This window comes from Pezoporus wallicus, unplaced genomic scaffold (assembly GCF_028554395.1).
Source record: "Pezoporus wallicus isolate ANWC-B61680 ecotype Strahan unplaced genomic scaffold, APGP_CSIRO_Pwel_v1 contig_2908, whole genome shotgun sequence".
Lineage (NCBI taxonomy): Eukaryota > Metazoa > Chordata > Aves > Psittaciformes > Psittacidae > Pezoporus > Pezoporus wallicus.
This window is the reverse complement of record NW_026642179.1, coordinates 5030875-5049210: the sequence shown is the minus strand read 5'-3', so window position 1 is coordinate 5049210 and position 18336 is coordinate 5030875. Positions and strand designations below refer to the sequence as shown.

At 42.6% G+C, this 18336-nt stretch overlaps 1 protein-coding gene across 11 annotated transcripts in view; it reads left to right on the top strand.

Annotated features, from left to right (window-relative positions):
• The first annotated feature begins 2245 nt into the window (after positions 1–2245).
• The window catches only part of WNK1 (WNK lysine deficient protein kinase 1), a 105793-nt gene continuing 89702 nt past the window's right edge, over positions 2246–18336 (top strand). For 3 of the 11 annotated variants that reach the window (XM_057427982.1, XM_057427983.1, XM_057427981.1), the window contains exon 1: positions 2253–3287. In XM_057427982.1, coding sequence (XP_057283965.1) covers positions 2502–3287 — 786 coding nt within the window. In that variant the 5' untranslated portion in view covers positions 2253–2501. Of the gene's footprint in view, positions 3288–18336 lie in introns of all 11 variants that reach the window. The other 8 variants (XM_057427990.1, XM_057427989.1, XM_057427980.1 and 5 more) reach the window with 7 other exon arrangements.

Genomic DNA, 18336 nt, shown 5'->3' with positions numbered 1-18336 from the left:
AGTGTTAAGTGTAGCTGAACCCTGCTTGGTATTAGAGGAGATGCTGGTGGTCAACTACTTGTTCTGTTGGTCCTGGCAGTGCAGCAAGGATGTGGCAGATTGAATTAAGAGTTAAGCAGTTTTGATCCAGTCACTCTTTGCTGCTAATCAAATTACCCTGTTCAACTCAAAGTGTTTTTTTTTTTTGTGGAGTGCCTATTCTTGTGCCAATGCAATTCAAGTGGCACACTAGTACTAAATTAACTTTGTCAGCGAAGGCAAGCTCTAGAAGGCTTAAGCCACATGGAAGTCTTCACCAAAAAGTGGAATGTACACTGAAATGTACAGCAAAGTACATTTTGTTCTCTTTGTGAAGACTATTGTTATTTTGTTGGTCAATACAGAGATAAGTAGTACAGAAAGATGAGCAGAAAACAATGGCATTCTCATTACCTTGTGGTGTTAAATTTTGTATGTGAGGAATATGGGTACATAAGAGCTACTTGGGTTGGTATTTTGTGGCTGGGGACTGCAGAGCTGTGAAAGGGCCACTTGTGTTTTGTTGTGCAGAAGAAGTTAGGGCCTCACATTAGCAACACACAACTTCCTCTAAACTGCTGGTTTAAAAGTAACTTTAAAAAAAGTATTTGAAATGCCAGTGTTTGCTGGGAACATATTATTTACATAGGGAAATTTACTAATCTTTTTTTTCCTTAACATAATTTTCAATTTGTAGTTGCCTGAAAGGCATGGTACCAAAATCATTTGCTCCTCCTTCAGTACATTCCCCTTGACTTACTTCAAAAGACGGCTCTTGTAAGAAGGAAAGTGCTTGGTTTTGGTTATTAACACGAAAGAGGAACATGATATAAATAACCTAGATGACTCGTGTGTGCTGGTGCTTTTTTAACCTGAAAGTTCCTGATTTGCCCATTTTGCAGGGGCTCTCGCTGCTCCTCATGGATTCTGTACAACCTGGGTCCTGTGGAATAACAATATTTTTCAGGGCAAAGGCTGCAAATCTAGTTTCTTTTCAATAATGGAGAGCACACATTTACATGGCAGTTATTTCTATGTTAGGTTGCCAAGCCAATTCACGCATCTTCAGATGACCTAAACTGAGGGAAACCCCAAACCCTCGCTTGTGCGCAGGATACTCATGTACACGCAGTTATCTCTGCCCGCAGTTTAGAAGAATTTTAAAGGCTGTTTGAAAACGTGAAGCTAAATATTTAATGTAAACTGGTGTAATACAGGACTTGAAGAAACAAGCAACGGGAGCAGACTCCGTGCTTCATGAACCTCCTGTGCCCAAGGCAGCCCTAAGGGCCGGGTGGGCTGGAGGCGAGTGCTGCGTGCCCCACTGTCGCACGGGTGTAGAAAGAGCAGGATTTGGGGGGCAGCCTCCTTCCCCCACACCACATTGGTGCCCGGGCGCTACTGGGCAGGCTGGGAGCTTCCTTCCTTCCTTCCTTCCTCCCTTCCCCAGGGCGAAGCCACAGGCCCAGCGCTGCGAGTGGCCTGTTCACTATCAGGAACTACAACTCCCGTGATGCTCCGCGCACAGAGCGGCGGCAGCTCCCGTCGTGTGTCCATTTAGCGCGGAGACGTCCGCGGGGCAGCTGTGGCTGCTCCGTAGCCTCCTGCCCGTCGCGGCGCGGGGCGCCACCGGGACTCAGCTCACCTGTGGCAGTGGCGGGCGGCCCCCGGTGAGGAGAGGCTGCGAGCCGCGGGCGGGGGGCGGGGGGCAGGAGGAGGGTTTCCGGCTCCGTGGGAAGCGGCGGCGGCGGCTGCTGTTGGAGGGAGCGCGGCTTGGCTCGCTCCGGCCTGGCCGCGCGCGGGCGGTGGCTGCCTGCCGGGAGGTGGAGGCCGCGGCCGCCATGGGCGCCCCTGTGAGGCAGGGCTGAGTCCCCGTCTTCCCCTTCCCTACTCCCTCGCCGGGGTGAGGGCGCTGGGCCTGCCCAGGCCTCCCTCGCCCGGTGCGAGGGACCGAGCACGGCGGCTTCCTCCGCGGCCGGCGTGCGGGGCCTACCTCGCTTCCCAGCCCCTTCCCCTGCTCTCAGGTTCTCGCTCCGGGGGTCACCTGGACCTGCTCCGGTTTCTCTCCATCGCTTAGGAATAGCTGAAGCGCGCTCCCCTCGCCTGAAGCAGCTGGGCGAGGCACCGGCTTCTCCCCAGCCGGGGGCCTGCCTCGGGGCGCCTCCCTCCCTGCCCGGGCCCGGTGCTTGGGCGTTTCGTCCCCTTGTCGCCCCCATCCCCGTCTCCGCTCCCGGTGCTCCATGTCGGCCCCGCTGCCCGGCTTCCCGCTGCAGGATGGATGCAGACACTGACCGGGGACCCACCCCGCCGGCCCAGCCTCCCCAACAGCCGCCTCCCAGCTCCGCCGTAAGGAGCCCTTGGGACCCTCTGTTGCAGCTGCAACGGCAGCCGCGGACAGGCGCGCTCCCTGTTCAGTGACCGACCCCTTCCCTCGCCTTTCCCCCCGCCGCCGCCTCGCCCTAGCAGCGCTCCCTTGGGGCACAATGTCGGGGGGCGCAGCAGACAGCGGCACCCCGGCCCCTCGCTTCCTGGCTCCCCCGCCGCCGCCGCCCAAGAACGGTTCCAGCTCGGACAGCTCCATCGGGGAGAAGTTGGGAGCCGCTGCTGCCGACCATGGAGCCTCCGGGGGCGGTGGAGCAGCCGGAGGAGCAGGGAGCGGAGGCCGTAGTGAAGAGTACCGGCGTCGCCGCCACACCATGGACAAGGACAGCCGAGGGGCGGCAGCCACTGAGCACCGTTTCTTCCGCCGTAGCGTGATCTGTGACTCCAACGCTACGGCCTTGGAGCTACCCAGTTTGCAACCCGCAGCGCCCTCGGCCCCTATCTCGGGAGGCAGCGCCGCTCCGTTGGTCTCTCCTCCCGAGTGTGCCAGCCGGACCTCTTACATCGCTGTCAGCGCCTCCCAGGCCCCCTCGCTGCTGCAGCAGCCACCACCGCCTGCCCCGCTTCCCCTTGAAGGACAGTCTGCTCAGGAGGCCCCTGCCACGAAAGATGCCTCCCCGCTGCTGCCCAAGGAAGAGGAGGAGGATGAGGCAGCGGCGCTACCCCCCACCAGTGCGGCTGGCAGCGCGGCAGCTGCTAGCCGGGAATTTGAGGAGCGGAGAACACAGCAGGAAGACATTGAAGAGCTTGAGACCAAGGCAGTGGGCATCTCCCCGGATGGCCGTTTCCTGAAGTTTGACATCGAGATTGGAAGAGGCTCCTTCAAAACTGTGTATAAAGGACTAGATACGGATACCACTGTGGAAGTCGCCTGGTGCGAGCTGCAGGTAAAATAAATCAATAACAATTGTGAATTAGGAAAGTACAGTCACTCTCCCAGGTGCTGGTCTGTGTGCTTGAAGGAGGTAAAAGCCATAAGCTCGAGGTCAGTTTTTTCCAGACAGGGAACTGCAGTCTTTCACTGAAGCAGTCCTTTGGAAGTGCAGCCTTTCCTTTAAAGTCAGTTTGCCTTTTAATTCTTTTGAATACTCTGCTCTCTGAAGAATTTTCTAGCTTTATCATCAGAAAATGCACTGCAGTTCTGTTTCTTACAGCATCTTGTATTTTGCGCCTCCAAAAGGTAGCTTGGAGGATTGTAAAAATACTTACACACAGCTTCAGGGCAGCTGGGGGAAAATGTGTGAGTGTCAACTTGAGCTAGCTTTGATTTTTGAAAATTAGCTTAGGTGTTTTTTATTAGCAAAAAATGCTAAAATGCTAATTTCACAGACATTTCATGTGTTTGTGGCAGTGGATTCTTGTAGGAATTAACTCTAGACTATACACAAAGTCATGTAGTGCATCACATCGTTTAGTTCTGCAAAGCTGTTTCTTTCATTCTAAGTTTTAGGGTTTGCACTTCATTAGAGATGCAACGAAAGAAAGAAAGTAATCATCTTTCTGAAGGTTTAAAAAAGAAAACCTGTGAAGTTTAACCTTTCAAAATGATTGGTAGATTAAGTTGGACCAAGACACCACTCTTCTACCAAGTTTCTAGCCTGAGTAGAGCCAGAGTTCTGTAGAAGCCCAGCCTAGTGATGGCAGGAGCACCCTAAATTCCATGCGAGTATGTAGTACGGTTTTATTATTGTGTGTGTTCCCATCTAGTTTAGGGCAGACAAAAGAGTATTGGGATAAAATCCCAGAAGCCTTTGTGGTTTTTTTTAAGTGGATAGCTGCTCACAAGTGACTGATTGCAATAACTGCACCAGAACATTCTTCCCCTCAGAAACAGTTTTATATCTATTCCAGTCAAACTGGGAGAATTTATGAAGAGATTTCTTGAGCTGTATTCATATTTGCTTTTGGATGATTGCTCAAGCATTCTACCAGTATCTTGATTCATTGTATTATTGCCATTATTCTATGCTTACTGGCTGTGGAAGTAAGCTTCCAATTTTCTTTGTGACCGTCAAGCATGTCCTGCTCCTCCATGCTTGTGTTGTGCTTGCTGTGGTGGTCTTTTGAGAATTAATTTTAAACCTAAAAAATGAAATGATTAAGTGTTGGGCTCTGCTTAAGTGTCTGACATGCAGTTTGAACTGGGAGGAGATTAATAATACACCAAAGTGAATTACTTTTATTTGAAAATTTGATCTTTGCGATTTTGGAGTTCCTTAACTTTAACCCCTGAAACCTGTTGTGATTTTCACACTTTACTTATGGATCAGAAACTTAATGTCAGGTTGGCCCCAGGTGCTTTTTGCTACATTGCCTCTGTTGAAGCATCTTAATCATCATCAGTGCCATGTGGACAAACTGTCTAAAGAAGCACCTTTGAAGTGATGTAATAAAGAAGCTCATTTATAAAGGGCGCGTTGCTCAGCTTTCAATTCATTGAAGAATTTCAAAAGTACTGTTTAAAATGACGCTGCAAAAAGCATGGATGAAGATATTTGTAAGGGGGAAATATGTGATATTTTGCTTGGAGATAAACTATTTAACTATATTACAGGAGTGCCTTGTGGGTTAAATTATTCTGAAGGCTGTAGTTATCCCTCTCCTGCAAAATGACAAGTTTGAAACAGTATAAATCTTGTAGCTGTTGAAACTATTTGCTAAAGGATCTAGACTGCAGCTAGTAGAACCTTTTAAGGTTAAGTCCTGTTTCATTGTTTGTGTCTGTAAATGAAAGGAGGAACTTGGTATTTATTGGTATGATAGGTACATCCTCTTCTCTCTCTAGGAAAATAGAATTCTTGACAAGTTAGTGATATTCGTAATGTGATTTGTAAAAAAACACCAATCTGAATTCCCAAAGATAGACAGAAACTTACATGTCATTTGTTTTCCACAGTGTCATGGTTTGAGGACTGGTGAACAAACCTTCAAAGAGTATTTATTTTATTGAGGAAATGTGATTTATTTTCTTCCATGCTGTATTTCACTGAACAGGACTAACTGATGGTTACTTTTAGTTGTCTTGAAATAGTGTAGGGTTTGTTTTTTTAGCAGTCCTGGAGCTTTTCTTCTCTGTGTTTGTGCTAGCAATCATGGACATCCTAGGTGTCTCACTTCTCTGGAGCCTTCTAAACAGTGCTACTGTAATGCTGCCAGGATGAGATTGCTTAGCATGATTGTGGAGACTAAATTGTACATCTCATGGCTTGTCCAAAGTTGATGAAAGTGTATCACAGTTCTTGACTGCAAGAATAACAGAATGGGGTGAGAACAGTTTGTGTTTTTGCAGAGTCTTTGCATGTATGTTCTGTAAGGCTTTTCTAGCATACCTAGAATGCTTCAGTTTCTTTAAAATCTCTCCTGTTTGGAAGGAAGTGAGATGCCAGATGCTTTCAGCTCACTTAAACTACAGTGTTTCACTGTTGGAGCAGATTCCATAGCAGGAATGTCATGGATCAAGGACAACACAGAAGACTCTTCGATGGTCTCTGGCAGAATGACTTCTCAATGCTTAATAATGCAACTATACCTAATTTTTTATGTATGTTCTCTGTAGTGCTGAAGTGTAAAATCTGAAACTGTCAAACACAGCTTGGGTTCCCAACGTGCTCATGATACTCTGAAGAGAGGACATTGCTCCATATCCTTAGAAGTCTCTCAGACTGTCTTGTAATGCCTCATACGCTTGATGTACTGAACTGTGGAGTAAATAGGAGGAAGACCAGAAGTTCTGTAGGAGACTTAGTGGTGTTCTTAGTATCTCTAGCAAGGGAGGTCCTGGCCCAGACTGGTTGTTCTTGGGCTGTGGAAGATGGGGAGATTTAATTTGAAGGAATTTAATATTTCAAGATTGATTTAGATATGTAACAAAACCGTAACAAAGGTGTGGCTGATGGACTATCCTAGTTTATGTTATGGCCTGTCTATGTGAAGCAAATTATAAATTAATCTGTTTTAAATATTGGATGCTGGTATTTAAGTGTGAAATATCTGCCCTGCTGTGGGCATAATGAAGCTGCAAAGAGCTCAGCAGCAGCTGCTTAGGGCCAGTGCTCAGCTTCAGTTGCTGCAAGGAAATTGTCAGTGTACTGTTAGTCTTCAGATACTTTTATTCCCATTGTATATATATTCATCTCAACTTTCATTCTGAGTCAAGTGTGCCTCCTACTGTTGTCATTAGCACATCTCGTAAATTGAGTGAAGCAATAGTTAGGGTTGCTGTTTTAATGGTCTTTAAGCAGATAGAAGTTGGCAAAAATTGTTACTGCTGCTGTTTTCTACTTAAAATAACTCTTCCTGTACACTCGTGTTACTGATTAGTCTTCTTAAATTACATTTCTGAGCAGTGAGCCTTTTGTCACCTCTGTATGCTTCAGGTAATGTGGCTAAAATGTGATGCCATAGGCTTATCTATGTGAAGTAATACTCTTAAGCCAAAGATAGCAAGAGTCACATAGCTGACTGTAAAAGCCAGATTTTGGGGTAATCATCTGAGTCCCTCTTTCAGTTTGAGTTGGATTTTAAATCAAGACTGTCGTTTAACTTCTGGTTTACAGAACAATACAGGGTGGTACAGCCACTTGCTGGACTGCAAAATCATTCCATCTAGAATGATTGCTCTGGGTTCTGTCATTCCAATGAGTAACTTCTCAAATACCAAAGTGCACTTGATGATCTGGAGGTAAATTTGGCTCGTCTTTGAGCTGTGTATTTGTCAGGCATTCAAAGACTTAGCATCTTTCATGTGAATAATGTTTTCTCTTAAAGGAAACATGATTTAGAAACTGTTATTAGACATATACATTGGTTGAAAATGCATTCCTGGTAAACTATTGGAGGACAACACTGCTTGCTTGGTATGTGCTGTATCACTCCTGTCCTTGGTATTTCTTTGACAGAGAAAGGTAGGTTGGTAAGTTAGCAGTTACAGTTCAGGAATGCTAAAGTTCTTCTTGCTGATATGTCACTTGGCTGTTCTTACTCTGGCTTTGGTGCCGTGTTAGGTTACTGTGCTTAATGTGCGAGCTGCTGAAGGGGATAAGGAAGTTGAGGGCTGTCTCTAAGAGAGATAGAGCTTCTGAGAGTAAGAAATAAGTTTGACAGGTGAAAGTAGTGCAGGGAAGTCTGTTGTATTTGTTACTACTTTGAGTGGAAGCTGAATGTGAATTTGATTATCTTTAGTTGTAAATCACCTGAGTAATAAAACAGAATTGCGTACACATAACCTACGCTATTGCAGCCTGTTAACTGTAGGCCGAATGTAGTGTATGAATATTCCCAAGTTATAAATGGATTTTCCTTTTTGTATGGCAGTAGCAATGAAGGAACAGTTGAGAGCAAACATAATGCCATAACCAAATGTGAACCATGAGATTCTGTAGTGCACACTGGTAAAAATGATAATGCAACTTACTGGCACCTCATTATAGGAAGTAGTGAGGTACCAAATAATATTTCCATACATCACAATTTTTGAATGTAACAATATATAGAAGTTAACTTAAACTTGAAATACAGGAAGTTGCTTGAGTGTGATGTGTATCTTCTCTTTTAGTGACACTTCAGATTTAGCTTTACCAATCTTTGTTTCATAGACTTAAAGCTATATTTAAGACTGATTTTTAGGTCAGCAGACAACAATGGAATGTAGTTCCTATACTCTGGAGTACAGGCTCCACTGCAGACTCGCCATAATAAATATCAACTTTCTGAAGTCAAGGAACAATTCTTAAGTCTCTTCGCTTTCTGTACTGGCTGAGCTGGAAACATTTCAGAAGCTGCATGTTCAAGTCTGACAACCAAAAAAGGCCTTGTATCACATAACTGTGGCATCCTGTAGCCTTTTAATTTTTTTTTTTTTAAAGCTGATTGCATATTGCTCACTAGGAAGCCTGACTGCAAAGATGTTGGCTGTGATGCACACTCGCATAGCTACATTAAAGCAAAATGGAAAGCCAGATCAAAACTCTTCACAATGAGGGCAAACTGAGTAGTGTGGACCTGGAATTCATCTGTCTGTCAAGTGCTGCTGGAAAACTATCAGATTCTGCTAGTTCTGAATAAATAGTCAACATCCTGAAACAAATACACTTTCTTTGAAAGCTCTAATTGTGGTTTAATTCAAATATTTTAAAATACGTTATGAATCTTTTAGTGAAGGATGAAGCCGAAGTCTAATGCGGTATGGTGACTCTGTTTAAAATGCTCTTACTAGTCTGTGAGCATAACTGAATGTGGCTACAGCCACCTTAACAGCAGCAGTGTTGCTTCCTTTTCATGACTGCCTCTGGGCCAGGTGCACAGCTATCACAAATATAGATTAATAAAGGTATGTGACTATCTCTGTGAAGATGCTTCTGTCCTTAGTAGCTCTTTTGCTGTTCTCAGCTCTACAAATTCCAAAACGGTGAAAGTAAGAAGCTCTAAAACTGTAAATGTATACACTGGATTTCCAAGTGTCTTCAAGTGTGCACGTTAGGAGTTTGAAATTTTGTGGAATAAAGTCTAAATTTTCTGTTGGCTTTCCATGTCTTAGGGTGGGACAAGTTACTGGTAACTTACTAGCTTCAGATCTCTGAAGGAAAATTTCTCCTGCTACTAGGGAACAAAACCCAGCCATATTGCTGAGTGTTCATACTGTAATTGATACATTTGACAACTTGATAAATGACATGGGAAAAGAGCCAGACTAATTACCTGCAGAAGTATAAACAGTGGTCAGGCTCCCTCAGACTTCGCAAAGGTGACCCTGAAAGAGAGGAGAGAGCTTTCAAAGTACATTCTGGAGCCACAGCTGTTAGGAGGCCTCTGCTTAGGAAAATAATCTTACCTCAAAGGGCTATCACTTTTGGAGATTACTGTGGTTTAGTTTGTAAGTGGCTGGTTGTGAGGCAATGAATATAGTTGCATAAGTACATTCTGAAAATACAGCATTTCTTATAGAAACAAACAGGTTCTTAGCTGTCGGTTCAGGTGGGTTTGAGTGCTGCAGAATTAAATCTCTTCAATGAGATTTGTTTTGGTTGTGGTTTAAATTAAAACCCTTAGCTTCATAACTAAACTTCTGAGGGCTAAGGAAAAGTATCAAGACTATATCCTTCTTTGAAAGCAGGGGTGGGAAAACAAGCACCTGATAAAACTCCCTGGAGACATCCTGTATAGAGTCCTTTGAGAGTTGTCTAGCAGAGTAATAAATAAAACAAGCAGTAATAGATCTGCAGTAATCTCCATGGATGCAGTGCACAGTGCAGGGTAGATTCAGTACCTCTTGATTAGCGACATCCCTATGGGCCACGTGTTCTTTTTCTTATTTTGTCATTGTTTTTTTTGTTTCATACCAGCAGCTTGTTAAATAGCACAGTTCCTCCTGACACCAGGTTCTCCATGCTACATGTGACAAAGCTTGCACTAAACAGTGGCAGCCTGGATGCTTCCTGTCATGCATCTCTTCAGAAACTCTCATTTCCTGTCAAGATTACCAACCTCTTTTTCCTTTGAGATCATTAATTGGTTCTTCCAACTCATGGCTGAGTTGGAATAAAAGTTGACTATTTTTCAAGTTTGGTCTTTATGTTCATATTTTCATTCTTCTCTTAGTCTAATGGCTGTAACATTTGGGCTACTAGAAAAATAAGTATTATGCAAGTTTGCAGTGCTTCTGCAGCTGGGCATGTGTACATCATGTCTGGAAAAATAGTTTTCCAGTATACTTGACACAGTTTCTATTCTAAAGAGCAGGATTTGTAGTGCTGCTTGAAAATCAGTTTCTTGGAGTAGTTGAAGGCTTTTATCTAAGGTGAGCGATCTGAAAGTCTTCAAATAATCATGTTAAAATTCTTGTCCGAACAAATGAGACTCAGATTTTTGTACTGGCTTCTTAAGTATTTTTATAGAAGCTTCTTACTCTCCCCAGGGTGGACTGCTAGCTGATGTTGAGAATAATCTAGGCTACGCACTAAACCTTAAACAGTGTTTGCTACATAGACATTGACAGTCTCTGGTCAAGATACTGCAGATCTACTTTTTCTACCTTTTTTTCCAGCTTCCTCAGCGTATTTTGAAATTGTCATACCAGCACTTCTCAATGTGTGGTTTTGGTTGCCCTTATTCCCTTTGGGAGAGCTGGGGGAAGTGAAGAGGTGACTAGGATTGAATTTGTGGCTCAGTTGAGGTCATCTTTGAGATAAGAACCTGCTCACTTCTTGTCTTAGAGTCACAACCTGCAGAATACTCCTTAACTCTGTGCTGCAAAGGATAAACTTTGTATTAATAGCATTCTGTGTGTTGCTGTCCTCTTCCCCCAAAAGGAGGTCCTTGCAACAAGATCATCATAGATGTTACTAAATCTTGGTTTCTAATAAGCCAGAGTAAAATAGTTGTGTTGCAATACAGTGATCCGAAGAAATCAGATTCAGTTCTCAAACATACTTCTGAACATCATCCCAGTTGTCTTTTACCTGGTGATGACAGGTGCATTGTACATATCCAGGTTATTTTAGAGCACTTCCAGATTTGCCTGGGTGTTTCCAAGAAGCACTGTATATTACTTTGCCTGGATCACAAGCAACTTAACATGCTTTCAGTTTGCTTGTCAGGAAAGGAAGCCACAATGTGCTAAAAATTGGACTGGTGTTGGTATATTTTTATTTTTTTTATTTCCTCTAGAAACTGTGTAAGTATTAATACATATCTAAACCGGTAAGCAGGTTTTGTGAGGGTAACTCATTCTGAATCACTCAGAGGGACAACCTTGCTAAGGTTGGATTTATCATTTTAGGTCTAAGCGGAATCTTTGGGAATGCTACCTATGTACTTAGAATTTGGAAATCCTCCAAAAAGTATGTATATACTTGATGGCCATCAACCTTGTAACTAAAATATCTGTGAGCTTTTACATGATGTGTTGATGACACTGGAATGAATGCAGGTGAACAGGGCTGTGTGTTTTAATATAGGGGATGCCATTTCTTTCTGTATTCACTGTGTCTGAGAACATGATTCTGGAATAATCTGGTTCATCTATGGCCAGTAGTCTAGGCAGCAATTTTATGGAGTATCTGTTCTCAGGACAGGATCATTTTCAAGTCTTAAAATTTCACAGGTGGTTAGGAGGACTCCTAGCATGTTACCAGCAACACAGAAAGAGGAAGTTTTGGCAGCTCTGGTAACTTGTGATGTGGATGCTGTGTTTTGAGCCATAGTCCAGAATGATTCTGATCCTATTGCTTATTGTTAATAAGCAGCCATTGATAGAAACTTTTAATGGCTATCCACTTAACTGATATTTTTCTGTTTTAGGATAGCAGATGGTGTGGAAAATAAGATTTTTTTAGACACCTTATTTAAGGGAAAAGCTTTGTTAGTTCAGTTTTCTGGATCATCTTTATATCGAGGTGGTCTCACCCCTTCCTAATTTCATTGTGTCAGTGGTTGAAGATAGTGGGGATAGCAACAGAAAGCAAAAGCTACAAAAGGAAAAACGCATTTAAGTGATTGAGAGTTTATTACCACCTTTTAGAAGGATTTGAAAGGAATAGGAATACTGATCTCTTTGGCTGTAATTGGGGTAAATCTGAAACAGCTATGTAGAAGTGCTGAGCTAAACGGAAGATAGTACAAGGCTGATACCACCAGTTATGCGCACTTTATCTGGTTTTGGCCAGTTTGTATAGTCTCATGATAGCTTAAGACTATCCAACTGATTGTGTTACTCAGTTTTCCTTGGACATTTTCCTCTCTTAGAGTATCCCTCTGATTTGTTTCTGCTTTGCTGACTGCTAATAGGAAGTTTATGACCCCAATCTGAATGTATTTTGACTGCTTCTATGCTGGCAAAGACTAATGACATACAAACAATAACCCACAAATATTGCTATTAAAAGCTTCAGCAATCCAGGCTGATTATCTTAAGGATCTGCAAATCTGTGTACACTTATGTAATATGCATCTGTTAATGGCAATTTCTGTTAGCAGGTTTTTGCTTAATGTTACCATGTCTATTTTCAAATTTGCTGCTTCTAAGTGAGGTTTTTAACTTTTACAGGTATTTTTCAACTTAAAACTATTTTTGGTTTGTCTCTTTATTCAGCTGCTTACAATTCCCAACTGAAAGCATCCCTAAGTTGTGTATCTATATAAAAATGCAAGACGCTATCTTAATGCACTCTGTTTTGCTATAGCTGTTATGGACTCAGAGCCTTTGAGTCTTCCCTCAAGAAAAAATATGATGTGAGACTAAACTTGAAGAGTTCTCAAAGCAGTCCATTCAAAGAAACATCCTACAGTCGGAAATACTGGCTGAAAAGTGACTTTTTTAATACTGCCCTTTCTGGATGTAGACAATTCAAGATTGACAGTATGTAGAATCGCCTTTGAGAGCATGGGTTTTATTTGCATTTATTGTGACTTGGGGCTTAGTGAATTGTTGTTCCTAGGTTTGCCAGGAACAGTGTGCTGAAAATAGAGAAATTGCAGAAATGGCTGATACAAAAATAAAACTTTAGGTTTAGATTTAGAATGTTTTTTCTGTGGTTTTTTCTGCTTCCTTTACATGCAGCTTGAGCTTCTTTTCTGCAGACAAGTGGCTCAAAAGCAGAATGCATTTCAGGTTATCTGTACAGATAGATAGAGCAGAAGATAAAATTACAGGGGGTACTTGAATTTGGTGGTTTTTTTTTTTTTTTTTCTTCCTTTCTTTTTCCTCTTGATGGCAACTGTGAGCCAGTTCAGGTGATGGTATGTTTTCTGTTGCTGATCTCATTATACAGGCCTGAACGTATCCCACACATTCAGTATTCGCCTTCAGGAACAAAAAAAAAAAGTGAAGGGCCTATGGGTTCCTGCTGAAGTCTTAAATACTGTAATACATTAATAGGTTGTGCATGGTCTATACATGAAGGCTGGATGTGGTTCTGGGCAATCTGATCTAGCTGGAGATATCCCTGTTTATTGCAGGGTGCTTGGACCTTTGAAGGTCCCTTCCAGCCCAAACCATTCTATAATTCCATGAACATCTGTGATAAAAACTGTCTTTAATACTCAGACTTCCTCTAGGAGAAGATGCGTGTGTTTCCTATGGACTCCCTCTGGTTTTGTAGACTACCTGCTTGAATGTTCAGTGCTTTTCAGTGGTTGTGGCAACAAAAGAGTGAGAAATGTGAGGAGGAAGAACATGAAATTTTGGCTTCTTGACATCTTGTGTTTGTAGAAAGTGGAAGTGAAAGACCCCGGAGAATTGTTTCAAGTTGCATTTGTGTTTGGAGTTAGTTTCATGTACAGAACAAACATAAGTAGTTAACATCCTTTTGTTTAAGGACTGCATTTTTTTGTCTCTGCAGGAGAACAAATCTTTCCAGATGCTTTAGATTGTAACATAGCTACTAAAGAATGATACAGTAATTTGTCCCTTCTGTTTGTGTGCTTGTTATGAAAATGGTTCTGTCCAAATGAGTTTGTTGATTTATTCAGGTAGTGTGCCTGTAAAGCAAAGCTTGCTACAGTTAAGTTAGACTAATATAGCTTAGTATCCTATACTGTTTGCTCCCTTTTTTGCTTTTTTTGACAGACTGGTGATTTTTCTTACAGTTGGTGTTCCCAGAGTTTTCAAGGTGTTTGCAGAGATGCATCAAATGGGGTTTATAGGGCTTGTCATGGAACTGTGTATGTAATGGGGAGGGTAAAAAAAATGAAGTGCCACAACAGTAATAACATCACAAATAACAGCAGTTCAGTGCAACTGAATGTGATTAAATTTATTAGGTAGCACTTCAAATAGGAAAAATAGCCAGTTGTCTTGTCTACATCTTGGGACTAGGGCTCAGAAAGAATAGTTTTTTTCCTTGCATGCAGTATGAAGTCTTATTCTCAAGTTTGGGCAAACCCCAGAAAACAAGCAGAATGGAAGTTTGATTTATTGGTGTTGGAGACTCTTAAATCTGTCATTGCTGTTGACTTAAGTGGTTTCTTCTAAGGAACTTTGGGAGTTGAAAAGGCATTTATAAGACAAAGGTGAGGAGTAGCAAACCCTTGGTTCTTAGGGTGTACAAGACATGAATTTTGAAGTTTTAGAACCAGGCAAGTTTAAAACATTGATTCTGAAAATTTACATTGCTATGAATGGCTAGTTCATGAAAGTATCATTAATATAATACTTGTACTAATGTTTGTAGGTTTCTTCACTGCTTTTTTTTTCCGAAATAACCTCTTTCTATTCTTAGTTTAGTAATATCTTTTTGAATAAGCTACTTACTGCTGACATACCTCAAGTTCTCAGTATTTTACAAACCTGTGGATTGAATATGTGTGTAACTTACAGGAACACTTAAAGTAATTCAGTCTTTCAGCTCTATAAGGGCAGCAGCTAATAATGATGAACATCTTGTTGCTATTTGCTGTGGCTTATTTAGTATTTTGTAATTGTGAACCTGCACATTTTGTCTCTGAGGTAAAACTTTGTAACCATAATTTAGGTGTTTGAAAGGGTTATTTTTGGGACTGGAGAGATGTCTAGTGCAAACCTGCATTTGTGTCCTAGTTAATGGTAGATGAGTAGCTGTCCCAGAAGGTTTTCTGGATCTGTTTTCTTATATACATAGATGAAGAGCTCTAAAATGTTGAGTAGAATGGGAGTGAGAAAAACTTTGCCGAGTATTGCTTTCCCAAATGTAGAGGTATTGGGAAAACTAATGTACCTACACTATAAATGGGTTCTGCTTGATAAACCTGTACTGTACAATCCTATTATTCCTTGGCATCTGGGAGAAGGCGTCCTTAGATTCTAAACCATGTAAATGGTAGGGTTTTGAATTGGAGGTTGCTGATAAACTGGTTCAGAGGAATCTGCAAGAACTCTGGTAGTCCTTTTTTCACAGAGGAAAACAAACACTAGTGCAAACAGTGATGATTTTAAATGGTGAAGCAAAGGAATGGTTTGGTCTTGTGAAGAAAGCTTCAGTAGCTCTAGATTAGGTCAGGCTAATCAAAGAAAGCAAGCCAGGATCAGGTGTGCTGAAGCAGCTTGATGTACCTTCAACATCAACCAAATACTTCTCCAAATTCTTTTTGTGGCAGAATTTATTTACCACTGAGTTGCTCAGCTGAAGTTTTGCTTCACGACAGTTTTGCAGTGGTTTGACCTCTGTCAGAAAACAGCTGTTATTTCTAATGGGGCAGCTTATAAGATAAAACTGAATTTTTAAAGTCTGCTTGTGTTGTGTGATTTTACTGTTGTGTGACATCCAAGACTATATGTTGCTCGACTGCTGATCTTGATAACTTTTTGCAAGAAAACCACATGGTTTGGGTAAGCTTGTAAAGTTTGAAGGAGCACAACTACTTTATCTAAAATCACGAGTAAATACCGGGTAAATACCAGGTAATGACGCAACTGATATGCACGTTAACTAAGTTGCTGTGGATGAGTGCAGTTAAAAAGCATCAGGCTGAAGCATAGTGATGTTTTAAGTATAGTTTGTCACTTAAGAGGAGCATGAAATCTGAGGAAGTTGGCACTGAAATTTAGAATGGAAAGAATGAGTTGGTTGATGATGTAGAAAACTATTTTCCACTTTCCCTTTGACTTCTGTCCTTATCTTCTCTGGCAATAATATGCAGGGAAATGGTATCTTTTGTTTTTCATGTTCCTGTGTGGGAATGGTAATTGTTCTTGCTTCTTACCTGTTCAGGAAGTATTCTTGTTCCTCCCCCCCAGCAAAACACTGTATCGGTCATTGCCAGTGTCACTTTTTTTTTTTGCTTTATTTTCTAACTTTGGCCTTCCTGAGTCCTCCCATGGTCCCTGTATAAGCCATCTGGCAAAACAAGGAGTTTTGTTTTTTTTCCAGCCCCCACCATACAATCTGGAATGGAGCAGATTTTGTATCTGTATTCATCTATCCTATGTAAAAGAATAATGAGCATGGTTAAAACCTGCATCAAATTTTTGACTTGTTCTTACAAACTTTGATTTTTCCAGCTGGTAAATCAATCTTCTCCATGGAAATATGCTTACAGTTCTCTTGGGAATTTGCCTTATAATCTTGCCTTCTGCCTTTCCCCCCTTTTCCAGGAAGGGAAAAAAAAAATCCATGGACTAGATTGAGCTTCAGCTGAATAGGGTGTCTCATTTCAGATATACTTTCTGCCGCTTCTCAGATGACCAAAATGTAAGTGACAGCTGAGTTGTCTGTCCTGGGTCAAGGGCAGTCCAACTCAGCAGTTTCCCTTTCCTCTTCCCTGAGTTTTGTTTGGAAGCAGTAGTGATTTGCCATTCTGTGCAGTCATCCTCTTGTCATGAAGACCAGATGGAAGTACGTCAGTTGTTTCATGTATAAATACTCAGTCCAACAGCTGTGAGTTTATCAGGAGTCACTGGGATCACAAGTTGGTGACCAAATTGTTACTTTAGAGGTCCGTAAGCATTACTCTAAATAAAGCTGTACTGTGAAACTGTTAAAAAATACTCCAAGACTCACTGAGAGAAGAGGAATGAAGTTGAACTGCTTAAATGCAAATTCCTTTTTTTCAGGTGAAGTTATAATTCTTTTTCTAGAGTATTAGAGAAGCCCTCTTCTACTGATGATAATGTTTCATCCACTGAGGCTGGATTTTGCTGATGCTATTCTTGAAGTAACTAAAAGAATTGCTCTAAAACCTTGTTGTTTCCTTTCCTTTTGTAATTTTATTAGGTAAGAACGTTTATCCAGGCTGTTAGCCAGTGGTCTTTTGGCCAGTTGATAATCATAGAATCATAGAATAGTTAGGGTTGGAAAGGACCTTAAGATCATCGACACCTCACACTAAACCATGCCATCCAAGGCTTCATCCAACCTGGTCTTGAACACTGCCAGGGATGGAACATTCACAACCTCCCTGGGCAACCCATTCCACTGCCTCACCACCCTAACAGGAAAGAATTTCTTCCTTATAGTCAATCTAAGCTTCCCCTGTTTAAGTTTTAACCCGTTACCCCTTGTCCTGTCACTACAGTCCCTAATGAAGAGTCCCTCCCCAGCATCCCTGTAGGCCCCCTTCAGATACTGGAAGGCTGCTCCTTGAGCTCTCCACACAGCCTTCTCTTCTCCAGGCTGAACAGCCCCAACTTTCTCAGCCTGTCTTCATACGGGAGGTGCTCCAGTCCCCTGATCGTCCTCGTGGCCCTTCTCTGGACTTGTTCCAACAGTTCCATGTCCTTTTTATGTTGAGGACACCAGAATCGCACACAATACTCCAGGTGAGGTCTCACAAGAGCAGAGTAGAGGGGCAGGATCACGTCCTTCGACCTGCTGGACATGCTCCTTTTGATGCAGCCCAGGATATGGTTGGCTTTCTGGGCTGTGAGTGCACACTGAAGCCGGCTCATGTTCATTTTCTCATCGACCAACACCCCCAAGTCCTTCTCCACAGGGCTGCTCTGAATCTCTTCTCTGCCCAACCTGTGCCTGGGATTGCTCTGACCCAGGTGTAGGACCTTGCACTTGGCATGGTTAAACCTCATGAGGTTGGCATCAGCCCACCTCACAAGTCAAGGTCCCTCTGGATGGCATTCCTTCCCTCCAGGGTATCAACTGAACCACACAGCTTGGTGTCATCGGCAAACTTGTTGAGGGTGCACTCAATCCCGCTGTCCATGTCAGCGACAAAGATGTTGAACAAGACCGGTCCCAACACCGATCCCTGAGGGACACCACTCGTTACTGGTCTCCAGCTGGACACTGAGCCATTGACCGCAACTCTTTGCATGCAGCCATCCAGCCAGTTCTATATCCCCCGAGTGGTCCATCCATCAAATTGATGTCTCTCCGATTTAGAGACAAGGATGTCGTGTGAGACAGTGTCAAATGCATTGCACAAGTCCAGGCAGATGTCATCAACTGCTCTCCCCCTGTCCATCAGTTCCGTAGCCCCATCATAGAAGGCCACCAGATTGGTCAGGCAGGA